We start from the raw sequence: 21,700 nt of genomic DNA on the forward strand, positions 1-21,700 counted from the left end.
GTGATGTGTGTGTGTGTGTGTGTGTGTGTGTGTGTGTGTGTGTGTGTGTGTGTGTGTGTGTGTGTGTGTGTGTGTGTGTGAATGTGCCCAGTGGTTGTCCGGCAACCAGTTCAGATTGCACCCCACCTCTCAAACAATTGCAATAGAAAATAGGTGGCTGGATTCAGTTAGCACGTGACACTGCTTTCAATTCCAGACTCAAGCAAGAAGCTTCACCACGGAAGGCTTGAATATTAATAGATGTGGAGTTCACAGTCATTTCAGGTTATTCTTTTCCAGCCAGGTACACATACACCCCTAGAAAGTAGAATAGGTAGAAAGTAGAGTGTGAGCCCGTATCTGATTCACTCGCACTCCTAAAATTTCAGGTTAGGGGCTAAACAACTCTGGAGCCCTGGGTTATTCAATTAATCTTTGCACTCCGACACGACATGCTGAGATCTCGCATGGTAATGGTTAAACTTCCATGTTTTTTTTTTCTCCTTTTAAACATGTCGTTTAAAATAAATAAATAAATAATTGAATATTTCAGTCTGTTCAAGAGTCACAGCACACAAGAGCTTCTTGAATGTCATCAGCATGCATCCTGGGCAAGCCTTGTGTCGTCAGAGCCATCCGGCTTGTCCTCCTCCGCAACAACAACATCTGTACAAACAGCTGGTAATGGCTATGGCGCAGTCACCCAAAGCCATGTTTAACAGCTCTCATGCCAAATATGTAAAGTTCTGCTGCTTCACTTAGCCACGCGGCGAGTGCACACAGACCGTGTTTTGTGTGCGCTCAGTGGTGATGAGGTTAAATTAGGGCCTGCCAGGAGCTGTGAGAGTAGGAGCTTGATGAGATTAAAAGGCTTGTCCCTGAGGCTGCAAGTGCCAAATGCAGCCGGTTCGCGTTGTCTCCTGACATTTGTTTAGCATTGATCTCCGCTCTTCTCTGCTTTCAGACTTCCTCTTTAAGTTCTTGGTGATTGGCAGCGCCGGGACGGGGAAATCCTGTCTCCTCCATCAGTTCATTGAGAACAAATGTAATTTGTTTTTTTTAAATGCACAATTGCACATTGTGTTATTAAAGGTTATTCAGTGACTTCAGACCAAAAAAAAAAAAAAAAGATCTGAAACAGCCAACATTTCAAGCATTGTGGTAAATGAATACTTGTGCAATTGCAGTCAAACAGGACTCCAACCACACCATCGGTGTAGAGTTTGGTTCCAGAGTGGTCAATGTTGCTGGGAAGACGGTCAAACTGCAGATATGGGACACAGCCGGCCAGGAGCGCTTCCGGTAACTTGTCACAGATTCATTTTTGAAACATGTTTATGCAATTGAACATTTGAGAATTGAATGTTGCTATCTGGCTTTCACAGTTCTGTGACACGCAGTTATTATCGAGGAGCAGCCGGAGCACTTCTTGTCTATGATATTACCAGGTAAAATATTTTTGCTTTTGAGGGTCACAGGGCCCAAGAAGGCACAGCAAATTACTTTTGTAGTTTCTGTTTTTCATTAGGTTTCCATCAATGGTCTAGAAGTGTTTTTCATACAAATATTTACTTAAATTATGAGGGTAGGTCCGTGACAGACTACGTGCATTCCGACTTGAGTACAAATTTGAGTAAGGGCGCGGCATTGAATACAGCTGTTAAAAATAGCCTCAAACACTCACTCTGGTTATCTTGGCAGCCATCTTCCTATTAGTCAAGTGATCATAATTGTACAGCACTCAGGGATGTTGATAACAAATGGATTCCTGATGATAAATATTGACTTGTCTTATGTATGTTTGTCTGCAATCAGAAACGAATGTACAAATAATGATTGATGATTGGCTGGGTGTATACAAAAAGTCAACATATTCTTTAATGCTGCCAGGGTTTGTGATTAAAAAATAAATAAATGAGTCAGACCATAACAGCCGATCCCAAACACATGTAGGAAAATGTAATATTGTCAACATTTGGACATAATTCTAAAGTATGTTTGATTAAAAACAACAACTACAATCCTTATCTCCAGTGGGGCGTGGTGTCAGTGACAGCTATTTCTGTTATCCATTTGTCACTGTGTCCTGTCCTCCAGCCGAGAGACATACAACGCTCTGACCAACTGGCTGACAGATGCACGCACACTAGCAAGCCCCAACATTGTCATCATCCTGTGCGGCAACAAGAAAGACCTTGAGGCCGAGCGAGAGGTCACCTTCCTGGAGGCGTCGCGCTTCGCTCAGGAGAACGGTAATTCAAACACTCTTGTTTTGTTTTGTCATCTCCTTCATCTTGCTTCCTGCTCGGTTTGCACAGAGCTGATGTTTTTGGAGACCAGTGCTCTGACAGGAGAGAACGTGGAAGAGGGCTTCCTCAAGTGCGCTCGCACCATCCTCAACAAGATTGACTCAGGTACTCATCAGTTGTATTCCATTCTCTGCTGAATCTTAGTTTGCTCGCTCAGGGCCCAATTTTTGTGCCCAGTGGACATCTGGTGCAAGGTGCGGTGTAAATCTTTGCCGGGGCAGGCTGGATTAAATTTTGGTAATTTTGGAAGACCCGTGCGAGCTGTTGCAGTGACTTGTTTCGCCGCCAATCAAAGCGGCTCCTCTCATTCCCTTTTAATGGCACATGTGAGAGGCGCACTGATATTCCTCGACATGACGGAAGAGGACACTAATTTGCTTAAGTACTGCGACGGATCGAGGCGCTCAAAGTACGTTTGTAAGGAACTGCAAACAGACCTCTACGGGTTGATCACTGAGATGTGCGTTTGCTCTTGGAGACTGGCTTCACAGTCACAGATATCCCAGATTAGTCCAGTAAGTGCCAAAAGTTGTGAGAATAACAGCATTAAATAAACATGATAGAGGTAAGGGTAATGCTTAAGAATGAAAATGCAAGAGGCTTGAATTTCACATACTTACAAGGTATTTTTTTTACATGACAAAAAGCAAAGAGTGTTCAAGAATAGGGTTGGTGGCAGGTGGTGCCTTCATTCATCACCACCTTATACGTTATCTAATTTCTTTACAAGTGAGTACGTTTACAAACTCAGGGGGGAGAAGAAAATAATAACCCCCCCAGCCTTCCCCTTTTGTTTATCTGTCAGTGCTGGTCACTGTTTGCATTTCGCTCCCCAGGCGAGCTGGATCCAGAGAGGATGGGCTCGGGCATCCAGTACGGAGACGCTTCGCTGAGGCAGCTGCGACAGCCGCGAGGCAGCACCTCACAGAACAAGCAGCAGTGTAGTTGCTAGGTCTCTGCACTCCTCCTCATCCAGTGCACAGAACGTCCCGTACAGGTCCGTGACACCTTCAAACGCTTGTGTTGGAGCCAGTGGATATGTTTTTAAGTCTCCTTCTCGTCTGTGTGTGTGTGTGTGTGTGTGTCAGCTCCAGGCACATTGGGGTGTCTCACACACACCTCATCGCACCTGGATAAGTGCTCGCGGCGACCACTGCAACTCCTGAGCCTTGGCCTCTGGTAAGGCCTATTTATGCGTGAAGACATGCTCTGATGGTCTTCAGTCCTTACCAGATATGGACAAGTCAAGGGTTGTTTGTACGGACTATTGTATTTTTATTTTTTTTTCTCATTGTGTTTCACACACACACACACACACACACACACACACACACACACACACACACACACACAAAACCAAAATTTGCACATCTTTGGTTTATAAATTATCGTTGATCGACGAATTGCTGGGTGTACTCTCTTCAGCACTTGAACATTCGTTGACTGGTTTTGTAAATGCAACTACTGTATTTAAATAGGAGAGATTTATGACGCCATCGCGAAGCTTACCCACAATTTAAAAGCTTAAAAGTTTTGGCATCAAATTGCACTTTTATTACATGGGAGTATTGTCCTCGTTTCCGTCCATATTAGTTTAGTGTTGTTTGGAATCTATATGTTGCCCGTTCTTTGCTGAAAAAGCACAAAGGCAGAGCTCATGCTCCAGCTGGCCCAAGTTGAAGTTGTACTAGCCGACCTCCCAAGTCACACATGCCGTCTACAGACGTCACAGGAAGCCACAGTTCCCTCAAAGCGGTCATACGTGAGCAAGCGTGTTTTGAACCTCCAGAGTAGTTTTTCACTTTCCCTCGCCAAGCACATGAGCAGCTTGGCGCTCTCCCACATGTTATTGAGAGAGCAACGGGTAATTTGCTTCTCCGCACTGCAGCCAGCGAACTTTGTGGGGCTGCGGAAACCGTGAGGATGAGAAAACAAAAAGCCGCCACTCAAGGTTAGAGTGACCCAAAACGAACAAGACACGTTTTTAATGTCATCTCCTCTTGTATGTGTGTGTTCTCACACATACACACTTTATCATCTCAAGTGAGCAGGTAAGCACACTTGGAGCAAAGACAACGTGAATCATGCAAATGGGAGATAATATACCTATATATACATCTTTAAATGTACAGTATATCAAGAAATTGTCTTCATTTTTTTCTCTAATAGTTTTCTTCCGTATGAAGGAGTATTAGGGTCACACTGACAAGAAAAACAAATTGTGAGATTGCAGTGATAATGTTGTGCGAAAAAAAATGTGACTGAGAATTCAGCTGCGAATTGCTCCAGCAACAGAAAGTGGATGGATGGTATGACAGTGCTGCTTTCCAACCTCCTCAAAGATGCATCTCATTTAGTTTTTAATGAGGACAATAGCATTCTATCAATATTGTCATTTGTAAAATAAATAAAGTAATAACATCATTAAGTAGAATATAAAGAATTATTATGTTTCCGACGATAAGTTGCTTCAAAACATCAGGTGCAACCAAAAAAAAAAAAATGACCCCCCGTTAAACATAAGTTGCTCAGGAATTTAATTTTTTGAGGAAAATTTATTCTACACAAAACGAGACAAAGAACAGTAGAGCTCGGACTCTCCCTGAAAATCCCTCTTCCCTAATCATGGGAGTGTTCGGAAACTAATAGCGTTGTGCACATTGTTCTGTTGGGTTATTCAGAGTGCCCCCAAAAAAGGAGTGCCGGAGCCCAGTGCGTTGGGCAATGCAGATGGAAACAGGTTTAGCAGAGACTGCTGATTACTTGGGAGAGGAGCGCACTTTGCCTCTCCGAATACACACATACTCCGAGTGGTGTTAGGGCCTCAGTGTAAATTTCGGAAAGCGCCCTGTGTTGTTGATGGCGGAAAATGAGTTCCAGTTGGATAATATTTCTGCTTCGAACTACACGAACCTTTTTGTTTTCTTCTTAAAGTGGCTTAGTTAAACAAGAATGTTGTATCGCAAATGTGGCCAAAGGTAGAATTCTGGTCAGTTGTTGCGCCGTTTGCTGCTGCAAATCCTCGTTGCGGCGTAAGGGAGCGGTATGCTGAAATCATGATACGTCACACATTTGTTGCCATGACTTCTTGTTTTTGTTCTTCCTCCATTTCGTGTTCAAACTTTCTTTTGGCGGGTTGGCAAATACTTATGATGCATTATTGGCGCTGGTTAGAAGGTGGCAATAACCACCAAAAGAACATCAATACGATTAGGCAACGCAAAGGTTGTGTGGTTGTTTTAAATCGCAATGTATAATTCTTGTTTTATGTTGAGTTGCGTACGCTGCCACTGTACGGCGCTCAGATTTTTTCCTGGCAAGTCAAAGCAAAAAAACAAACAAACAAACAAACAAACAAACAACAGTAAACAAAAACAATGCAAATATGGGAATCTGCGGGTGCTGAACCATGAGTGTGCGAGGGTCCAATGCACTTAATTCTCATAAAATGACTCCCCCCCAACATAGTTTTTTTTCTTATTTTGAATTCCTCATAAAGTTCTACTCTTTCCTCCCACTGTTTTGATTTGTCAGTACTCTTTTTTCTTTTCAGTGTGGCCTCAACTCTCTTTCCTTCTGCAAGTGCACTTTTACTTTTCTTGTTTATATGCTGTAACTATGGAATTGTACATTTTCATTTGACTTGAAACTGTAATAAATATTTTAACTGGAGATGTCGGCATTTCTTACAAAGGAGCAACTGCGTGTGATAATTTGTTTTTTTCTAGGAAGTTTGTGTTCAACATGCAGCCGGTATTTTCTGATGTCATCCAGTCTACGTTGATGCACTCAGTTGCTGCTTGGTAACAAATGCTACATTGTTTTAAATAGGACTGTACATGTTCGTTGTACATAAGAGTTGTCTTTAGAGGGCGAGTGTCGCTCGTTGATTGTAAGGATTATGCAATCCCCAGTAAATATGCTTGTCTTTTTCCAGTGAAAAGCCAGCACCTTTGTCATTCGATGTCTCCTACCACATTCTGAGTTTCCTTCTTAAAATCCCTCAAATAAATCTCAGTTGGCTTCGGAACGTCCTGAAATGTAACAATGGCTTCACATCACCTTCCACTGTGGAGCACTTTGTCTTTACGAAGCAACGGAGCGAGGTCATGATATCACTAGGCTCACGTGATGAACAGTAAATGGCCGCCACGGTGCCCCAATCGTGTTGATTTATTCCCCAGGTTTGGTTCAGTTATAACCTGAGCGGTTTTATGTAACCTGAGTGGATGTATCGACTGATTTATTGATCTTGGCCATGCTGTCGGGGTGATCTCATAATTCAATTGCACGAGGAAATTGTGATACTGATAGTCTGCCACTAGGTGGTGTTAGGTCACCAGGTTTCTTACTAGATGAAGCAATTAATAATCCTTTGGTCAGCACTGTCGACAAATCTACCATTTCCACACTTTATTTGGGCCTGGACATTTTGCATCAACGCTATCAGTTGATGTCAAGTATATTACCCTGGTCCACAAAAGTTTACTCAATATTTGAATTTAAGATTTAAGCAAACCTTCAGCAATTTTTTGTGCCGATTCCGAATCTGGCCTCGTTTTTCTCGATATTGAATTTAAGATTTAAGCAAACCTTCAGCAATTTTTTGTGCCGATTCCGAATCTGGCCTCGTTTTTCTCGAGCATGTCAGGTTTTCATTATATAATAATATATTTAGTAATATTTATGAATCAAGGATAGTTTCAGCAACAGTTGCATTTTTTTCTGAAACGTCATCGCTATAAATTACAATGCATGGTAAAGGAACATTGTTCTGTGGTAATGCAGTACAACTTTGAGGGTAATAGATCAAATGAAAACCAGTTTTTGTGTGGGGGGGGGTCGATTTTCTGATGCTTTGAAATTTATGTTGTCAACAGTTTATAGATTTTTAAAAATGTTACGTCACAGGAAACAAAGATAGATAATTGGAGTCCAAAAATGTTCTCATACATCATTTTATTTACACAGAATGGTACATGTATTTGAACTGGGAGACAATACTGCAAATCAAGACTTCCATCAACACACTTGGGTGGAAACTAAAGGGAAGCAGTACACACTAAAACGATTGGAAAAAAAAAATACAAAACAGGAAACCACCATGGAATATGGTCAATGTTAGGGCTATGGGAGGTGGTTTCACAAGCAAATTAGCTTTTGTTGTTGGTTTCATGAAGCCAATATGTGACTCACATTTATGAAACGACGACATGCTATTTGAGGCGCACATGTAGTGTGCTCTGGAATGATTTTTTTTTTTCATTTTATAGTCAATATAATTATTTTAAGATACAAGTATACAATATGCACGAACCATACTACGCACACGTCACAGTACTGCTTTATAAAATGTGTGACAAACAAGCACCGCGTCATGAAGAGTATTAAGAGTACATTTGAAATGCCATTGCAATGAGGTGGCCATCTTGTGATACAACAGGTTGTCATCGCACACTTGCCCGGAGTACACTTATTCGAGCCGCTCTGAAGGGCCTCCGAATTAAACTTAATGGTGAGCCACATGTAAAATGCCCATGATGAGTTTTTGACATCAGTGGCAGGTTTTAAAAATCACCTAAGTGCCGGATGCACTGATTATGATGGTGCTTGTTCATGACAGTAGTGCTCTGAGATGAGGGTTAATTGGAGGGGCTGGACGTGAACACACTGTTGCCAAGTGACAACTCACTTGACTTCCCAAATTTAACTTTCATATTGAGCAGTGCGACACAGCCAAAATATCACGTAACAATTTCAAGGTCTAGGAACTCCCCTTCATCAACAGGAGGGAAGCCAGGAACATGTTTGTTGTCTATTCCAGTGACTGGAGCATGAGAAGCTGCTTGAGGACCTTAGTCTGACTGGTCTCCCTGATCTCACCGGCGAGGAACATCTCGTCCACCACCGTGTACACCTGGAGGGAGACACGGCTTGGTTAAGTAAGGCAGACGGCGTTCCGACATACAGTTGATCAGCAGCGAGGGGAACTGCAGGATAAAAATACTCAATGATGACCACAAACCACGGAGTTAAAGTAGACATGACATTATCTCCTTCCTTACTCATATAAAGACGAAGTTCCTGGAATGTTGCCTCACCAAATGACAACTTGTCAAGTCCTCATATTTTAAAATAAGCATCAAATGACCAAACACAGACTAAGGCCTCAAGTATTTGGATAGTGACAGCCTTTATGATTTCTTCGCTGTGCGGCAGCACAGTCAAGTTGAAATAAAACTTGAGCTCCAAGTGTAGACATTCATCTTGAACAAAAGAAGTTTCACAAAACTATAGAATTAAAACCCGCTATCTGGAGATAGTGGAAGTCAATATGCAGTGGTCTCAAAAAAGTATTTTAACAACTGAGATAAACAAATCTGAATGAAAATCCTCAATAACTGCCTGAAGTCTGGAGCCCATGGCCAGACATCATTTTCTTGTGGTGGTGTATGAACAAAAGAAAAAAAAACTAATTGTCTTCTGGACACTTCTGGACTTGGGTAAAAAAAAAGCAGCAAGTGTTATGTTTAATCTGTGGCCGTAAGATAATTTTAAGCCTTAAGTAATTAGAAAGACCGGCAAGAGCGGCTGGGGAGTTATTTGTTGCTAAGCATTCTCGCCTTGACCTTGCAAGTAACAACTACCGCGTAGGTGTTAATTAGAAAGAGGAGGAAACATGCTCATTGTCTTTGTGTTTGGTTCGCCATTCTGTCAAGGCGCTTACCTTGTAGAAGTTGAAGACGAGGTCCAGTTCGCACACGTTGTGAAAGTACTCATTGAGCACCTTGGGGGAGAGACATACATTCAAGTCTTATGAGTTCACGCTCAAATGATTATGAAATATCCTTCCATAGTGTAGTGACCAAATATTCAAAGTCACACGGATCCCGAATGTTATGCCCCGTGACTCCCAGAACTGTCTAAATTACAATGTTTCACCCAATCACCAACAAACAAGTCATTAGATGTTTATCACTTGGATCAAAGACGACAGTATGTTAAAAATAAAAAAAATCAGCACAGGATAACTCAAGAGAATGAATGATGACATTTATCACATGTCATCTGAGTGATGGATAGCGGGAGAGGAGACGGCTGGACTCCACAATGCTAATGTAGCATCGCAAAGACACACAGGATTGCATTGTTTATCTTCCGCCTTAAGGCATTTTAAATGGAAACATAAGCTCTTTGCTTTAAATGTTCACTTGCTCCTTTTGTATTCTGTGAATTTGATCTTTATAGCCAACATTGATTCACTTTAGTGACCTCTTTACTAGAACAATAATACCTAACTATATTTAGGAATTTCGTAAGTGCCTATCAACAATGTACTCCCCACAAAAATGTGATGAGGTGCAGGAAGCAAGAGAACAGTAAGGATAATCATTAACAAACATTCCAGAACACAATCAGAGCATAAGAACTAAATCATCATAGTTGACTTACTGAGCAGCTCTAGTGTAGCTAACATCAGGCTGAGTGCATATGTTTCTTACCTCTACAAAGTTGTGGATTCCCTCAAGATATGCCAGGTTATTATCAGTCACGTCAACACAAATGCAGAAGTAGAGTCCAGCATAGCGTCGGTAGATGATTTTGAAGTTTCGGAACTGTGGAAACAATACTTGTTAGCCTTAATTATTTGGCCTTAAAGTGCGTTTAAGGAACTGCAAGTTGACAAGAATACAGTAAATAACAAAAGGTCTACAAATACCATTTAGTCTCAGGCTCGTCCATATGACAATAATTAGTTTCTCCACATCTTTGTGAGTTTCGTTGAATGAAGAAAAAAACGGGTGCCACTGCGTCTGTTTTGCTCAGCAATTTATGATTATTATTTTTTTATACATTCTTCCGAAACGTTTATGTGGGTGAGTTCGTGATTGGCAGTTTGCAGAGGAGTAGCTCGCGTTGGCCACTAGCTGATGGCCGACCGCTTTGACACCTAACAGCCATCTGACATAAGATTCCAGCACAGGTCCAACAGTCAGGTTGGTAAACTTCTCAAGACGACGCATAGATACGTTGCGATCACTATTGGTAGTGATAGAAGCTAGCTGCTCAATAAGAGGTCCAGAAAATGTCCAACTAAAGAGTTGTATTTTAAAAATGAGAGTAGCTATGTGTCACTGACTCCAAAACGTAATAAAATAAGGAAAGGAAGATAACTGGTGGGCAAAAATAAGAAGGCGACCCATTCCTCTAAGATTGTCACACGGAAGAACGTGTGTATTTGTTGTTTTCAAAATGTTGTCACTGGGTCAAGGGATTGAGACTTTCAATCACTGCTTGCATTATGATTCCAGTCCTGATCAGGAATGAACTCACCTCCACAAAGTTGGTGTGCTTGGCATCTCTGACAGTTACCACTGCGTGCACCTCCTCGATCAACTTCTGCTTCTCGTCGTCGTCAAACTGCATGTACCATTTTGCGAGTCGTGTCTTGCCGGCTCGGTTCTGGATCAGAATGAAGCGGATCTAAAATGGACAAAATTATATCAGACGGGGAATATACAGCAGTATATCACAGTGTAATTCAATCAAACATCGTTGCTTTGACTTTAAGTGGAGCACAGAAGACCGATTTCATTTTAAGGTACATTTTCTGTTTGCAATAGCTAAGTGGAAGCGATGACGAAACGAACCGGGGCACTTATTTTCACAAGTTGATATCACATTGCTTCTAAGATAATAGTTACATTGCCTTGCTTGAATAGTATATTATGTGCCTTTAACGCTACAGCCAAGTGACTTGTGTTGCTAAATGTTAAGCACGCTAGCGGTGATCGGCAACAAAACTATAAACATTTTTTTAAATTAATCAGCGACGTATTTACCATGTTCGTTTCCTAATTTAGGACCTACTAAACTCCAACAAGGTACGTTCGTGGAATACTATGTCGCGCGTTTATTCCAATTCATAAGTAATTCTTCAGACCGCTCGACCGCTATCTCTTCCAAGCTAACCAGAAGTAGGGGAAATAGTAATGTCGCGTTGCATGCTGGGGGGAGTAGTTTTCATAAACGCGTTTGGCACTATTGCGAGTGATTTAAAACTCCAAGAACCAGCATCCTTTCGTAATGACTTGTGCCGAGATCACATGATTCAAAACCAGTCAGATTTTTTTAAAATATCTTATTTAAACGGTGCGTGGTGCATTCATCCACAAATGTAATGATTTTACAAAAAAAAAAAAAAAAACATTAAAAAAAATACTCAATAAGGATGAGTAATATCTAGATGAGCTGATTAGCTCGACAGAGCACTATGTAAACTGCTTCGCACCAATTTTGCAAGCAGACTTATAACTAGTAAAGCTGTAAACTTTACAGTGTAAAGGGTGTGTGTTTCCTTGGTTTTTCGGAGGAATACATTCATTGGGAAAATAGTATATCTGAAGATTTTTAATATTTTATCAGACAGATGACATGCTAAAACTTCAGGAACATGAATTGATAGGGGTCAAGCACCCCAAAAAACGATAAAATAACAAAACGTAACCGAGGAACGAACAGCCAGGTTGGATTGCTCCACACTCCACTTCATTTCATTCAAATTAGCCACGGCTATGAGTAAATTAAGTTTAGCAACTTATCTGTTATAAAAAGAAAAAAAACTCATTATGAATAACAAATAGGTTTGTGATTTTTAGAAAAAAATAATTTTAGTTTACTTTCATCATAATTTAGCCTGGTAGAAATTTAAGAGTAGAACGTACAGTACCAGTCCAATCCAGGTGTATTTATAGAGTAAAAACAACAACACAGTTTATCAAGTGTTTATTACAATGTAACAAAGAAAATAAACACAGACATGGATGAACAATACATGGAAATAAAAAAATACATGAACAATACATGAAAAAAAAATTCAAATCACATTTCAAACTGAAGTATGGCAAAAAAGGGGAAGATCCGAAAACTTACACACACAAAAAAAGGCAGACAAACAGTTTATGCTCACTCACTTTTTTCCTTTTTATAGGCCTTATTTTGTGTTAATGATTGAAGGAAGACCACAATCTATGATCAAATGGTATCATAATTATTAATGTATTAATTGTAGATAAAATATTAAAAGTCTTCATTGGGATGGAAAAGCCACAAATAGCCAGGAATGAGCCATAACTGGATGTGGTAAAGTCACTACTCACTTTAAGTCAATCATCAGATCCTTTTTCAATCGTGCTTGTTCTTATTTGGGTCATGGGTGAGTTTGACCCTATCTCAGTTGGGCGAGAGGTGGTGTTCTCCGGGCTGAGCATTCGTTGGAATTAGATGGGGTGGAGGAACTTGGGACTGTCAGAGATTGCACAACGTTTGAATGGAGGAATGTGTTGGCCCTAGAGACCAAAAACTATTTCAGCTGCAAGTCCAGAGAAAGGATGGGGTGAAATGGATAAGAAAAAAATACAAGGCCAAGGAAAGCTAACTTCGGTATTTAGAGCGTCTTTGTTGAAATAGCTTTTGCTTTTCTAATTCAAACTCTTAGTTGACCAGTGTTTAGGCCAAGGCAAAAAGAAAAACAAAACGGATTCAAAACAGCAGCAGATTATTTTTGCAGAAACTTCGACCCCTGTTAATCTTGCTTCTTGTCACTTGGGTCGTGCAAATATTGCTAGAGAGGGACACGGTGTCCAATGTGATTGGACATGAGCTTGTGTGTTTATTCAAGCAAAGGTCAGTGCACTTTGAACACAAACTGGCTGTTTATAGATAACAAAAATGAGTATATAGTAAACTATTGAGCATCTACATTGGATTCCTCCAACTTTCAAAAAACATGGAGTATGTTAAATGCACTGAAGACTCGGATTCAATAGTGTCAGTCCTTTGATTGACAGGTGATCTGTGCAGGGTGTGTTGCGACTTTTGCTGTCACTCATTTAGGAAGCACCTCATCTACGATCATGACACTGAATAAGATGGGCAGAAAAAAACCCACTTCTCTCTCTTGATTGAGTCTATCTGGTCGACTGGTTAGCGCATCGGCCGCACAGTGCGGAGGAGCAGGGTGAGATTCCGGCTCCGTCCTTCCTGTGTGGAGTGTACATGTTCTCCCCGTACCTGCGTGGGTTTTCTCCGGGTACTCCGGTCTCCGGGTACTCCGGTTTCCTCCCACATTTCAAAAACATGCATGGCAGGTTAATGGAACACTCTAAATTGTCCCTCGTCTATGTGTGCCATATATGCCTGTTATATGATATTTTATTAATATTAATGTTTTTCTGCAGTTTAATCTGTACAGTGAGTTACATTAAATTTGTCATTTATATTATAATATTGTTTTATTTTTACTGTTATTATTATTATTATTGTTATTATTTTATTCTCTTACTGTAGTATGACTATTGTTATTATTATTATTTTTAATAAAATTATTTAATTGGCTTTATGCAACTATTGTTCCTCTTCTTTTTAATATAATTATATGATTATTTTCATATAATTATTGGTCTTTCATTTTACATTTTATTTCTGTCTCCCAATTTGTCTTTCATTATTATCTACAATAAAAATCTGTCAACTATGCATCTATCTGTTCCTGTTTTGAAGCACGTTCTGGTAAATAATAAATAGTAATAATAATAGTAATAATGATGATGATGACAGTTGTATTTTTTTATACACTGTAATTAATATTTGTAAGAAATTCTGTTCCATATATATATATATATATATGTGTGTGTGTGTGTGTGTGTGTGTGTGTGTGTGTGTGTGTGTGTGTGTGTGTGTGAGAGAACGAGAGAGAGATACCGGTGTATATTATTTATAAAAAAAATGTCTCCGTTTTTAAAGTACATGGTGCATTTCCTTTCAGTTGTCTCACTATGACTACAGATACGCGAAGAAGAATCCTTTGTAGTGGACCGTTCTCACTTTTAAAAATGTCAAAATAGATTTCCAAACTGTTGAATTCTAAAGCTATGTCAAATGGAACGGTGACAATGATTACTATGATTCCCGAACAAGAGAGAGCGTGTGCACGTGAGAATGTGCGTATGCGCGTGCGTGTGTGTGTGCGCGCGCGCGTGTACGTATGCGCGTGCTGTAACGGTGTGCATGAACCACTGGGCGAGACTGTCTTTTTGTGTTGGCCGCGAAAGAGGAGGGGAGATGCTGCCTGGAGTCAGGAGAGGGGCCGCCGCCATTATTAGAAATCTGACAAAAAAATAAGACTTACCACACACCGTCACACATTTTTTTTTCTAGCCTGCCAGCAGCTCAACAACACGAGCGAAGAAGACGGGAATTCAACCTTTTCTTTTTCTCCTCTCACCGCTGAGATCATTGAAGACAGCTCACCCCTTTTCCCTCTTTTGGCGAATCTTTTATTTTGGACATAACAAAGGAAATAATAATTGCTCCAAACAACGTGGTGGCGAAGCAAGAAAGACAAGACTTCCCAAAGGTCGTTTTAAAACCGGCAGAGCCTCCATTTCCCCCCTCTTCCTTGTTCAAAGGCGTGTGGAAGACGACTTTGTGCGGCATTTTTTGGTCGCTTTTCCCCCTTAACTAGCATTCAGTTGTCGGTTAGCCCTCCGGCACGCACACACACACAGACACACGCACACGCACACGCGTAGAAATGCTAATGTGAAAACTTCAGACGAGAGCGTACAAAGTGACAAGGAATGGACGCTTAGACTCTTTTCGCCCCCTGGAAACGGATAATAATCGATGAGAGTGTTGGCGGGGAGTGTTTTTGTCTCTTTTTCAACACTGCGAGGAGAAAGGAGTGGACGGAATCCGGAGAGGAAGGAATGTTATGGTACGTAGACTACTTCCTTTTAAATCTCTCCCAGTCTGGAGTGTGCTCTGCCAAATAATGTGTGATTATGAGCGTTTTTGCGACTTGTTTCACAATACTTGGTGAATGTAACTGGGAATCAAGCCCCAAGCCATCCCCAAAAAGGCTAGTGTGACCCTAAAATTCTTTGGTGTGAAGATCATAATTCATCTTATATGGATTGATGCTTGTGTGTTCATTTGTAGCTGATTCATGGGAAGTTTTCAGTGGGAGGATGGACACCATCCAATAAAACATTCAAACAATTGTTTGGAAGCACGACACCTGGAATGCATTGGTTGTGTCAGGCCTGTCGATAAAGTGCCCAAAGTCGGTTGGGTTTAATTAAGGAACAATCAGAGCGGGGCACAACATTTATTTAACACATGCCTGTGGTTCATAACCAAAATTAACCACGAAGTGAATTTAAGGTAGGTATTCTTTGGTTTCAAATTGACAATTTAGGCACCAAACATGAACTGAAACTGGACCTGAATATTCCTATTACTATATTCCCATTTTTACCCGCTCCCAACTTGCATGCGTCCATTTCATATCACATGTGGAGCTATGTGGCTCCCATGTTTTTATGATGATGTCGCAGTAGACTTACGGGGCTGACCTCATGTTAACAATTAACATAGCCGTTAATCTATTTCCGTGCCAGCGCCAGTCAACTCGTGTCATGCTTACTGCAAAATGGTCGTTGCCCCCGCCAGCCACTCCCTTTCAGCATCCCCCACTGGACATCTGGTCACTTCATTCCAGGAGACGCTCTTAGTGCCACTCCGGTTTAAGAATGATGCCGAAGGATTTCAAGTGAGAGACTGGTGGCAGGTGCGGGCATACAGTGCTGTGTCATTGCTGAGTCAAAGAACGAAACTGGAACTCTAATGGCAGATGACAACGCTGGTGTTGTTTCCTTTATTAACTCAGTCATCAACCAGATCGTTATCATAACCAGTGGAGGATTTGAAGAGTGTACTCTATGTGTTTAGTGTCACATTTCCCAATAACAATTCAGATAAAGTGGTGGAAAATGTCATTTAATGCTGCAATGATTTTAAATTAAGTGCGTTCCCATTTTAATGAGGATTCACCAAAGCATCTGCATATTTTACAAACCATGTTTCCTCACATCGTGGCTTCCAATGTTGGGATGAATTGCCAGATGCAGTTATCCATTTGAATAAATTAACACCACACCCCAAATAGAAAAGCCACCAGTCTATACCCAGACATTTACGATGGCTTTAATTTGGCATTTTGCACATTCTGGAAGAATAGAAAGGCAATACAGTACTCACAGGGGAGTCATCTCGATGGTGTATACTGCTAGGTTAGGGCTTGCATTCGATTAATTGTTGAATTCAGAATTCTGTTGATTGTGTGGAATTACAGCAGTTCAGCACATCTTAGATAACAGTTATAATCAATTAGTTGCGATCGGCTCAAGCTCACCTGTGAGCCTAATGAGGACCAGTGCAATAGAAAATGAAGATATGGTTGTTAAGGATTCTATTGCTTGTGGAGTCGTTGTTGATTGATCGTGTCTGGAAGCAGTCGAGGACTCGATCAACTGGTTTGCTTTCTGGAAAAGAACAAAATCTGCAGCACTTTTTCACACTGATACCAGTATGAGCACTCAACTCTTGAGCAATCACCAATATTGATACCACTAATACTTGGTACTTTTGATGCATAATATTCACAAAAAACGACAGATAATAAAAATAATTAAAAAAAAATAGACCTGTACATCCCAATACAGCATCGTAAGACGGCCACAACCAACCTTTTAGTGAGAGATCCTTTTTCCAAAAAAAACAAACCAAGCAAAAACAATCAATTGCTCATGTTCCCCATAGTCAATTGAGGAAATAAAACATGTGCAAGGACATAGAACCCTTGTCGAGCATCTTTTCAACGTACCACTACAACGTTCACATTTCAAAGTCCCAATTTCGCATGATTCATTTTGCTTCCAGCGAACACCTATTATAAATTTCATTATAACGACCAGATTTTTACCACAGAATTGTGGAAGGTCCTTCGTTACAATGAACCGTGGGAAGCTAACTGCCGACGCGACCTTGCTTATGAACAAAATGTACAGCGCGGCATTCCCCTCCGTTGCATAGCAACACTACTGATCGACTAGTACATTGTTGGACTTCTGGAGGTGCGGTCCTGCACATGGTCTCAATACATGTCTGGTAAACGAAAGCAAATCTCACTGTCTGTGAAGGAGCTATCGCGGTAAATTGTTATTTCAGTTTTCCAGATTTTTAAATTAAAAAAAAAAAAGTGAATGGCTCAAACTGTGCCATGTCAGGCAGGCACTTTGTAGTGTGGCATGAGTCGGTCCTCCCTCAACATACAAGAACTTGCATATCTTTATTTACATTAGCGGTTATCTGCCCTTCATATAGTCTGCTGACTTGGCCGCTTCGGAGCGCCTCGTTGTCGGCCGTGAGTGTGTGCACGTCACATAGAGAAAGAGCACAAGGCTGAGCTGGGGGGGGGGATACTTAAAAACCAGTGGACGAAGGTTTCGAGCAGGTGTGGCCGCTTTAGAGTATCTTGCTGTTGGCGCACGTCACAGAGACAGGGCGTGGCCACTTTAGAGTGCCTCATCGTCGCCGCATGGAAAAGCTTTGCATTGACCTGGTGAGATACTGTACATTCCAGCTACTTGAGGCTTTGAGCGGCTGTTAACACTGCTCTCTGCGTCGTGACAAATTTAGATTTCATTTTACAGACACTTGTGTGGTTGAACAAGGAGATGACGTGAAATGCCCATCCCGATTTTTTTTTTTTCTTTCCGTCTCAAGCAGGTCCTTTGACTCAATTTAGCCTCCGGTATGTTGGCAGCATTTTTTGATGAGTCTCCTTTTCACTTTGCTTAATCAACTGCCTTGGAAGCCCAGTGCAACACACCCAAGATTTCTCTTTGCTCCCAGGTAAAATTCATTAGTAGCTGTCAGCACTTCTGCTGCTCGCCTGATTGAGCTCATTGCAGCATGATGGTCACACCTCCAAATGACGGGCTCGCTACCAGCGCACCCCTTCACCCTTGTCCTTTCTGCCATCGGGTCGTGTCGATCCAGTCCTGGGATCAGAGGGAGGCTTGTTCTGCTTGTCAGGCTCCAGGCCAGATGTGTGGATGCATATTTTTCGGACACCGGATGTAAAATTAAGTCCGTCGTTATCTGGACAGGTCAGAGTTTGGCAAGCTGGAAAAGCGGAAGGGTGTGCTCTCCTCGATTTTATTTTTATTTTTTTCCTACAGGATGAGAAATGGTCCCATGGAGCCCCTTTAAATTCACTGAGGGCTCTTGAGAGCCGGTTGTTTACTTACTACCCTATAACATATTACCGTGTCAACCCATGATTTTCTTCATGGGCTGTCACCTGCTCATTTGCATGTTTTCCCCACGAGCCTACCTGTCAATGCCACGGAACTTCATACCTGCCAGTGACGGATCGCTTCTCCGCTCATCAAAAATGTTGTCTTTACCCCAAATCTCTCTCTCCCTCTCGCCCTTGTTTCACAGCAGAAGCTTGCTTGTAAGTCAGCGAAAGCCTGCTTTTGATGCAGAAAAGAGCTAATTATAGCAGGCAGCTTTGCAGAATTTGGTGGTCCAGATTACAGTCACTCGTCACTCAATGGTGGCTTTGTTCTGGTGACCGATTATTAGGCCGAAAGAGGTGCATTCTGGGAGGATTACATCTGCATTTCCATTAGAAAGTGTGCCTGCCGAGGTTGAAATGAGGATCTTGGAGCTCATCAGTGTCTCAGCCTCTTTGCAGATTTCAATTTTGAGATCAAGACCTCTCTAGTTTGCCCCCTATTCTGCTTTTAAGGTACTTAAACAGGAGAACTGAAATATGTGCTGCGGACTGACCTCGAGTCAGCAGTTCCACTCGTGCTTTTCTTATTCTCCTAAGAACAAAAAAAAAACCCTGTGAAATATTGTCGACACTCTGGTTTTATAATAAATTGTTCATGGAGGAACTTTGAATGGACTGTTAACAAAAATTGCATTTGCCCTACCGCGAGCCCGCCTTATAAAGGTCTTGTTTTCCAATTCTTATGTCATATTAAGCACGGTTGCTTGTAGTCAGTACGGCTTTTAGATATGATTAATGGCGGCTCAAACGAAGCGAAGGCGATTAAAGTGGTCTTTTAAAGACGACCCCCACGGTGACACCGTTTCCGTAGTGGCCTCGGAGATATTACACCAGGATGGCAGATACAGAGTTGAATAGTGATTCCCTGATGTCAGAAGACCTGGAAGAATTGAGCCTCATTCTTACCAAGCTGTGTGTTTCGTTGTGCATTTTCAGGGGTGGCCCTAGCTATTGTGGCGCCCTAGATGAGATTTTAGATTTTATTTGTATTTTTAAAAAAAAAATTATGGGTTGTTATTTAGCAATTTCTTTACTTTCTTCTTTCTTGCATTGTGAATTGCCACACAGTTTAACGCCGCGCCACCAATGCAAATCCAGCGAGGGTTTACCTGATCCGTGCCACACTGAACCGTGAGTGGGAAATGATTGAGTCCTGTACCGTAATTTCCGGACGCTACTTTTGTCCCACGCTTCCAACCCTGCGTCTTATTTAATGATGCGGCCTGTTTAAAGATTTTTCCAACGGCCGCCAGGGAGCGCTCAAGCAGAAAAGGTAACAGTGAGATGCTATCATGTGTCACAGTGAAAACAATTGGCCATGAGAGAGCGCACTTCACCTGTGTTTTGAGCTAGAGTGCAATCCGAAAGCTGTGTGGCTGGGTCTATGACCAGGGATAAGATTTTTCCGCTTTTTGGCGGAATTCCGCTTTTTTCCAGTCAAAATGGACCTTTTTTATCTTGTTCCAAATCCGTTGAGAAAATTTTAGGGGGCGGGGGGGTAGGGTCTGGTGTTATTTCTGGGCTGTCGGATTTACTTGTCTTCGGCAGACTCGGGACTCATAATGTTTACATATAAAGTTTGCAAGCATCCATTTTGAATACCGTTTTTTTCTCGCGAAGCGTTAATTTGTCGTTACTTCGTGTGTGGGCTAAAACCAATGTCTTACTTGTTGTGATTGGTGTGTTTGTGTATGTGTGTTCAAAATGTTTCTTCCTTGAAAAATGTAGTGGGTGGGGCTTATAATCAGGTGCGCTCTATAGTCCGGAACTTACAGTAATTGTAAATAGGGGACATGTTGAGTCATTGTGCCTTTAAGGAGGACTTGTACTTGGGTGGTTTTGATTGCTTTTGTACCCTTGATAATTTTTTTTGGGGGGGGGGGGGTTTGCGTGGCAAAGTACAAATAGTTCCGTGGAGTTCAGTTATTGGCTCTGAAAGGTTTGCGTAAATTGCACCCTGAAGGATAGACGTGGACTCAAACTGTACCCCGGTATGCTAGTCAATCGTAGGAAAAAGAGTGAGCGTGAGCAAACAGTTTTCTGCTTCAGGGCTCTGCTCCTGGTATGTGCCCTTTCAGCTTTACACTCCGGGATCAACCAATCGATGACGGCCAGGAGTAACTCTGCTGCTTGGCTATTGGCCGCAGCTGAATTCCATGACTCAGCATGTCCTGAGATAAGATGTTATGATTGAGCTGCTGACTGGAGTTCACTCGGTTGGACTTTGGCTGCTTTAATAGGTCACGGAGACCCCCTTTAGGATTTTTCGTGTGTTTTTTTGACATTGGACATTATGGGTATTATTGTCTCAGATTGTTTTTTGAGGGAGTGAGTTATTGCTTAAGCAGAGTATGCTCAAGAGACAGACCTGAAACCCTGAGATGCTGTACACTTGTATTCAAAGATATTTTTGGTATAGGAGACACTTTTTAAAAAATAATGTTTCTGTTAAATGCAGGTTCCCGTCACATGTTTTTTTTAAAGAGTACCTTTATATATTTTAGGTGTACGTCATTTATTCAGTGCTGGAGTGCTTTACTTTCTCGGCAGGATCTTTGACATTAACCTGCACTTATGGCGTCTAAGAAAGTTGACAGGCTGTCGGAGTTGTTATCAAGCTAGTATGTGGAGTATAAAATAACAATTTTTAGTCCAGGTATGAATACAAATGCTTACACTGGAGTACTTGCTGAAACCAATACTTGATAATATCATGTGTTGCGATTGATCGAACAATTATTTCATTGAATCAAATATTGCCCAAAACCACCATTTTTGAATTTCATTCAAATTTAACATGTGCACTCAGGTAGGTGGATGTAATATATATTTTTTCCAAACGAAATCCAGGAGGACTGTTGCGGCTAAGCTGCATTATTAGTTTTGGTTTTGTTTTTTTTCGCGGGGTATAAAAAAGAAAATCTATGCCAGGGAGTACTTTTATATTAACTATCTGTATATGTTACAACACCATCTATGTTCATACATAGATTCATTATTTTAAGGTTTACACTGCATTACTGACGCTAATTTTGTTAGTCTACCACTTTATTTACATTCAGCAGAAGTCCCAATCCATGCTGCCTGCAAAAGTCCCAAGCCATATCCTCTGTTGTGATGACTCACGGTAAATATGCATTCAAAAAACAATTGAATCACTGTTCTTGGCCATCTGTTTTGGGCAGAAAATACTGAAATACTG

The 21,700-nt window shown here is 41.3% G+C and overlaps 3 protein-coding genes and 1 long non-coding RNA gene across 8 annotated transcripts in view; 2 read left to right on the forward strand and 2 right to left on the reverse strand.

Annotated features, from left to right (window-relative positions):
• The window catches only part of rab4b (RAB4B, member RAS oncogene family), a 7,602-nt gene extending 2,740 nt beyond the window's left edge, over nucleotides 1–4,862 (forward strand). Inside the window, exons 2-8 of one of the 2 annotated variants that reach the window (XM_019887610.1) lie at nucleotides 944–1,024; nucleotides 1,167–1,281; nucleotides 1,365–1,427; nucleotides 2,077–2,231; nucleotides 2,298–2,393; nucleotides 3,125–3,285; nucleotides 3,377–4,862. In XM_019887610.1, the coding sequence (XP_019743169.1) occupies nucleotides 944–1,024; nucleotides 1,167–1,281; nucleotides 1,365–1,427; nucleotides 2,077–2,231; nucleotides 2,298–2,393; nucleotides 3,125–3,240 (626 nt within the window). In that variant the 3' untranslated portion in view covers nucleotides 3,241–3,285; nucleotides 3,377–4,862. Of the gene's footprint in view, nucleotides 1–943; nucleotides 1,025–1,166; nucleotides 1,282–1,364; nucleotides 1,428–2,076; nucleotides 2,232–2,297; nucleotides 2,394–3,124 lie in introns of both variants that reach the window. The other variant, XM_019887609.1, reaches the window with a different exon arrangement.
• Nucleotides 1–5,751, reverse strand: part of LOC109526356 (uncharacterized) — a 17,567-nt gene extending 11,816 nt beyond the window's left edge. Inside the window, exon 1 of the long non-coding RNA XR_002170316.1 lies at nucleotides 5,665–5,751. This is a non-coding gene — a long non-coding RNA (uncharacterized LOC109526356). The remainder of the gene's footprint in view (nucleotides 1–5,664) is intronic.
• Nucleotides 5,752–7,228: 1,477 nt separating this feature from the next.
• On the reverse strand, nucleotides 7,229–11,270 carry ap2s1 (adaptor related protein complex 2 subunit sigma 1). Its single transcript, XM_019887611.1, has 5 exons — nucleotides 11,132–11,270; nucleotides 10,623–10,772; nucleotides 9,791–9,904; nucleotides 9,016–9,075; nucleotides 7,229–8,205 (listed from the first exon to the last, which is right to left on the reverse strand). The coding sequence occupies exons 1-5, from the start codon at nucleotides 11,132–11,134 to the stop codon at nucleotides 8,104–8,106; spliced, it is 429 nt and encodes a 142-aa protein (XP_019743170.1). The 5' UTR covers nucleotides 11,135–11,270; the 3' UTR covers nucleotides 7,229–8,103.
• Nucleotides 11,271–14,306: 3,036 nt separating this feature from the next.
• Nucleotides 14,307–21,700, forward strand: part of arhgap35a (Rho GTPase activating protein 35a) — a 60,600-nt gene continuing 53,206 nt past the window's right edge. For 2 of the 4 annotated variants that reach the window (XM_019887585.1, XM_019887584.1), the window contains exon 1: nucleotides 14,307–15,066. The gene's annotated coding sequence lies outside the window, so the exon portion shown is untranslated. The remainder of the gene's footprint in view (nucleotides 15,067–21,700) is intronic. The other 2 variants (XM_019887583.1, XM_019887582.1) reach the window with 1 other exon arrangement.

The sequence above is a fragment of the Hippocampus comes genome, unplaced genomic scaffold, assembly GCF_001891065.2.
Source record: "Hippocampus comes isolate QL1 unplaced genomic scaffold, H_comes_QL1_v1.1 scaffold6, whole genome shotgun sequence".
Classification (NCBI taxonomy): domain Eukaryota; kingdom Metazoa; phylum Chordata; class Actinopteri; order Syngnathiformes; family Syngnathidae; genus Hippocampus; species Hippocampus comes.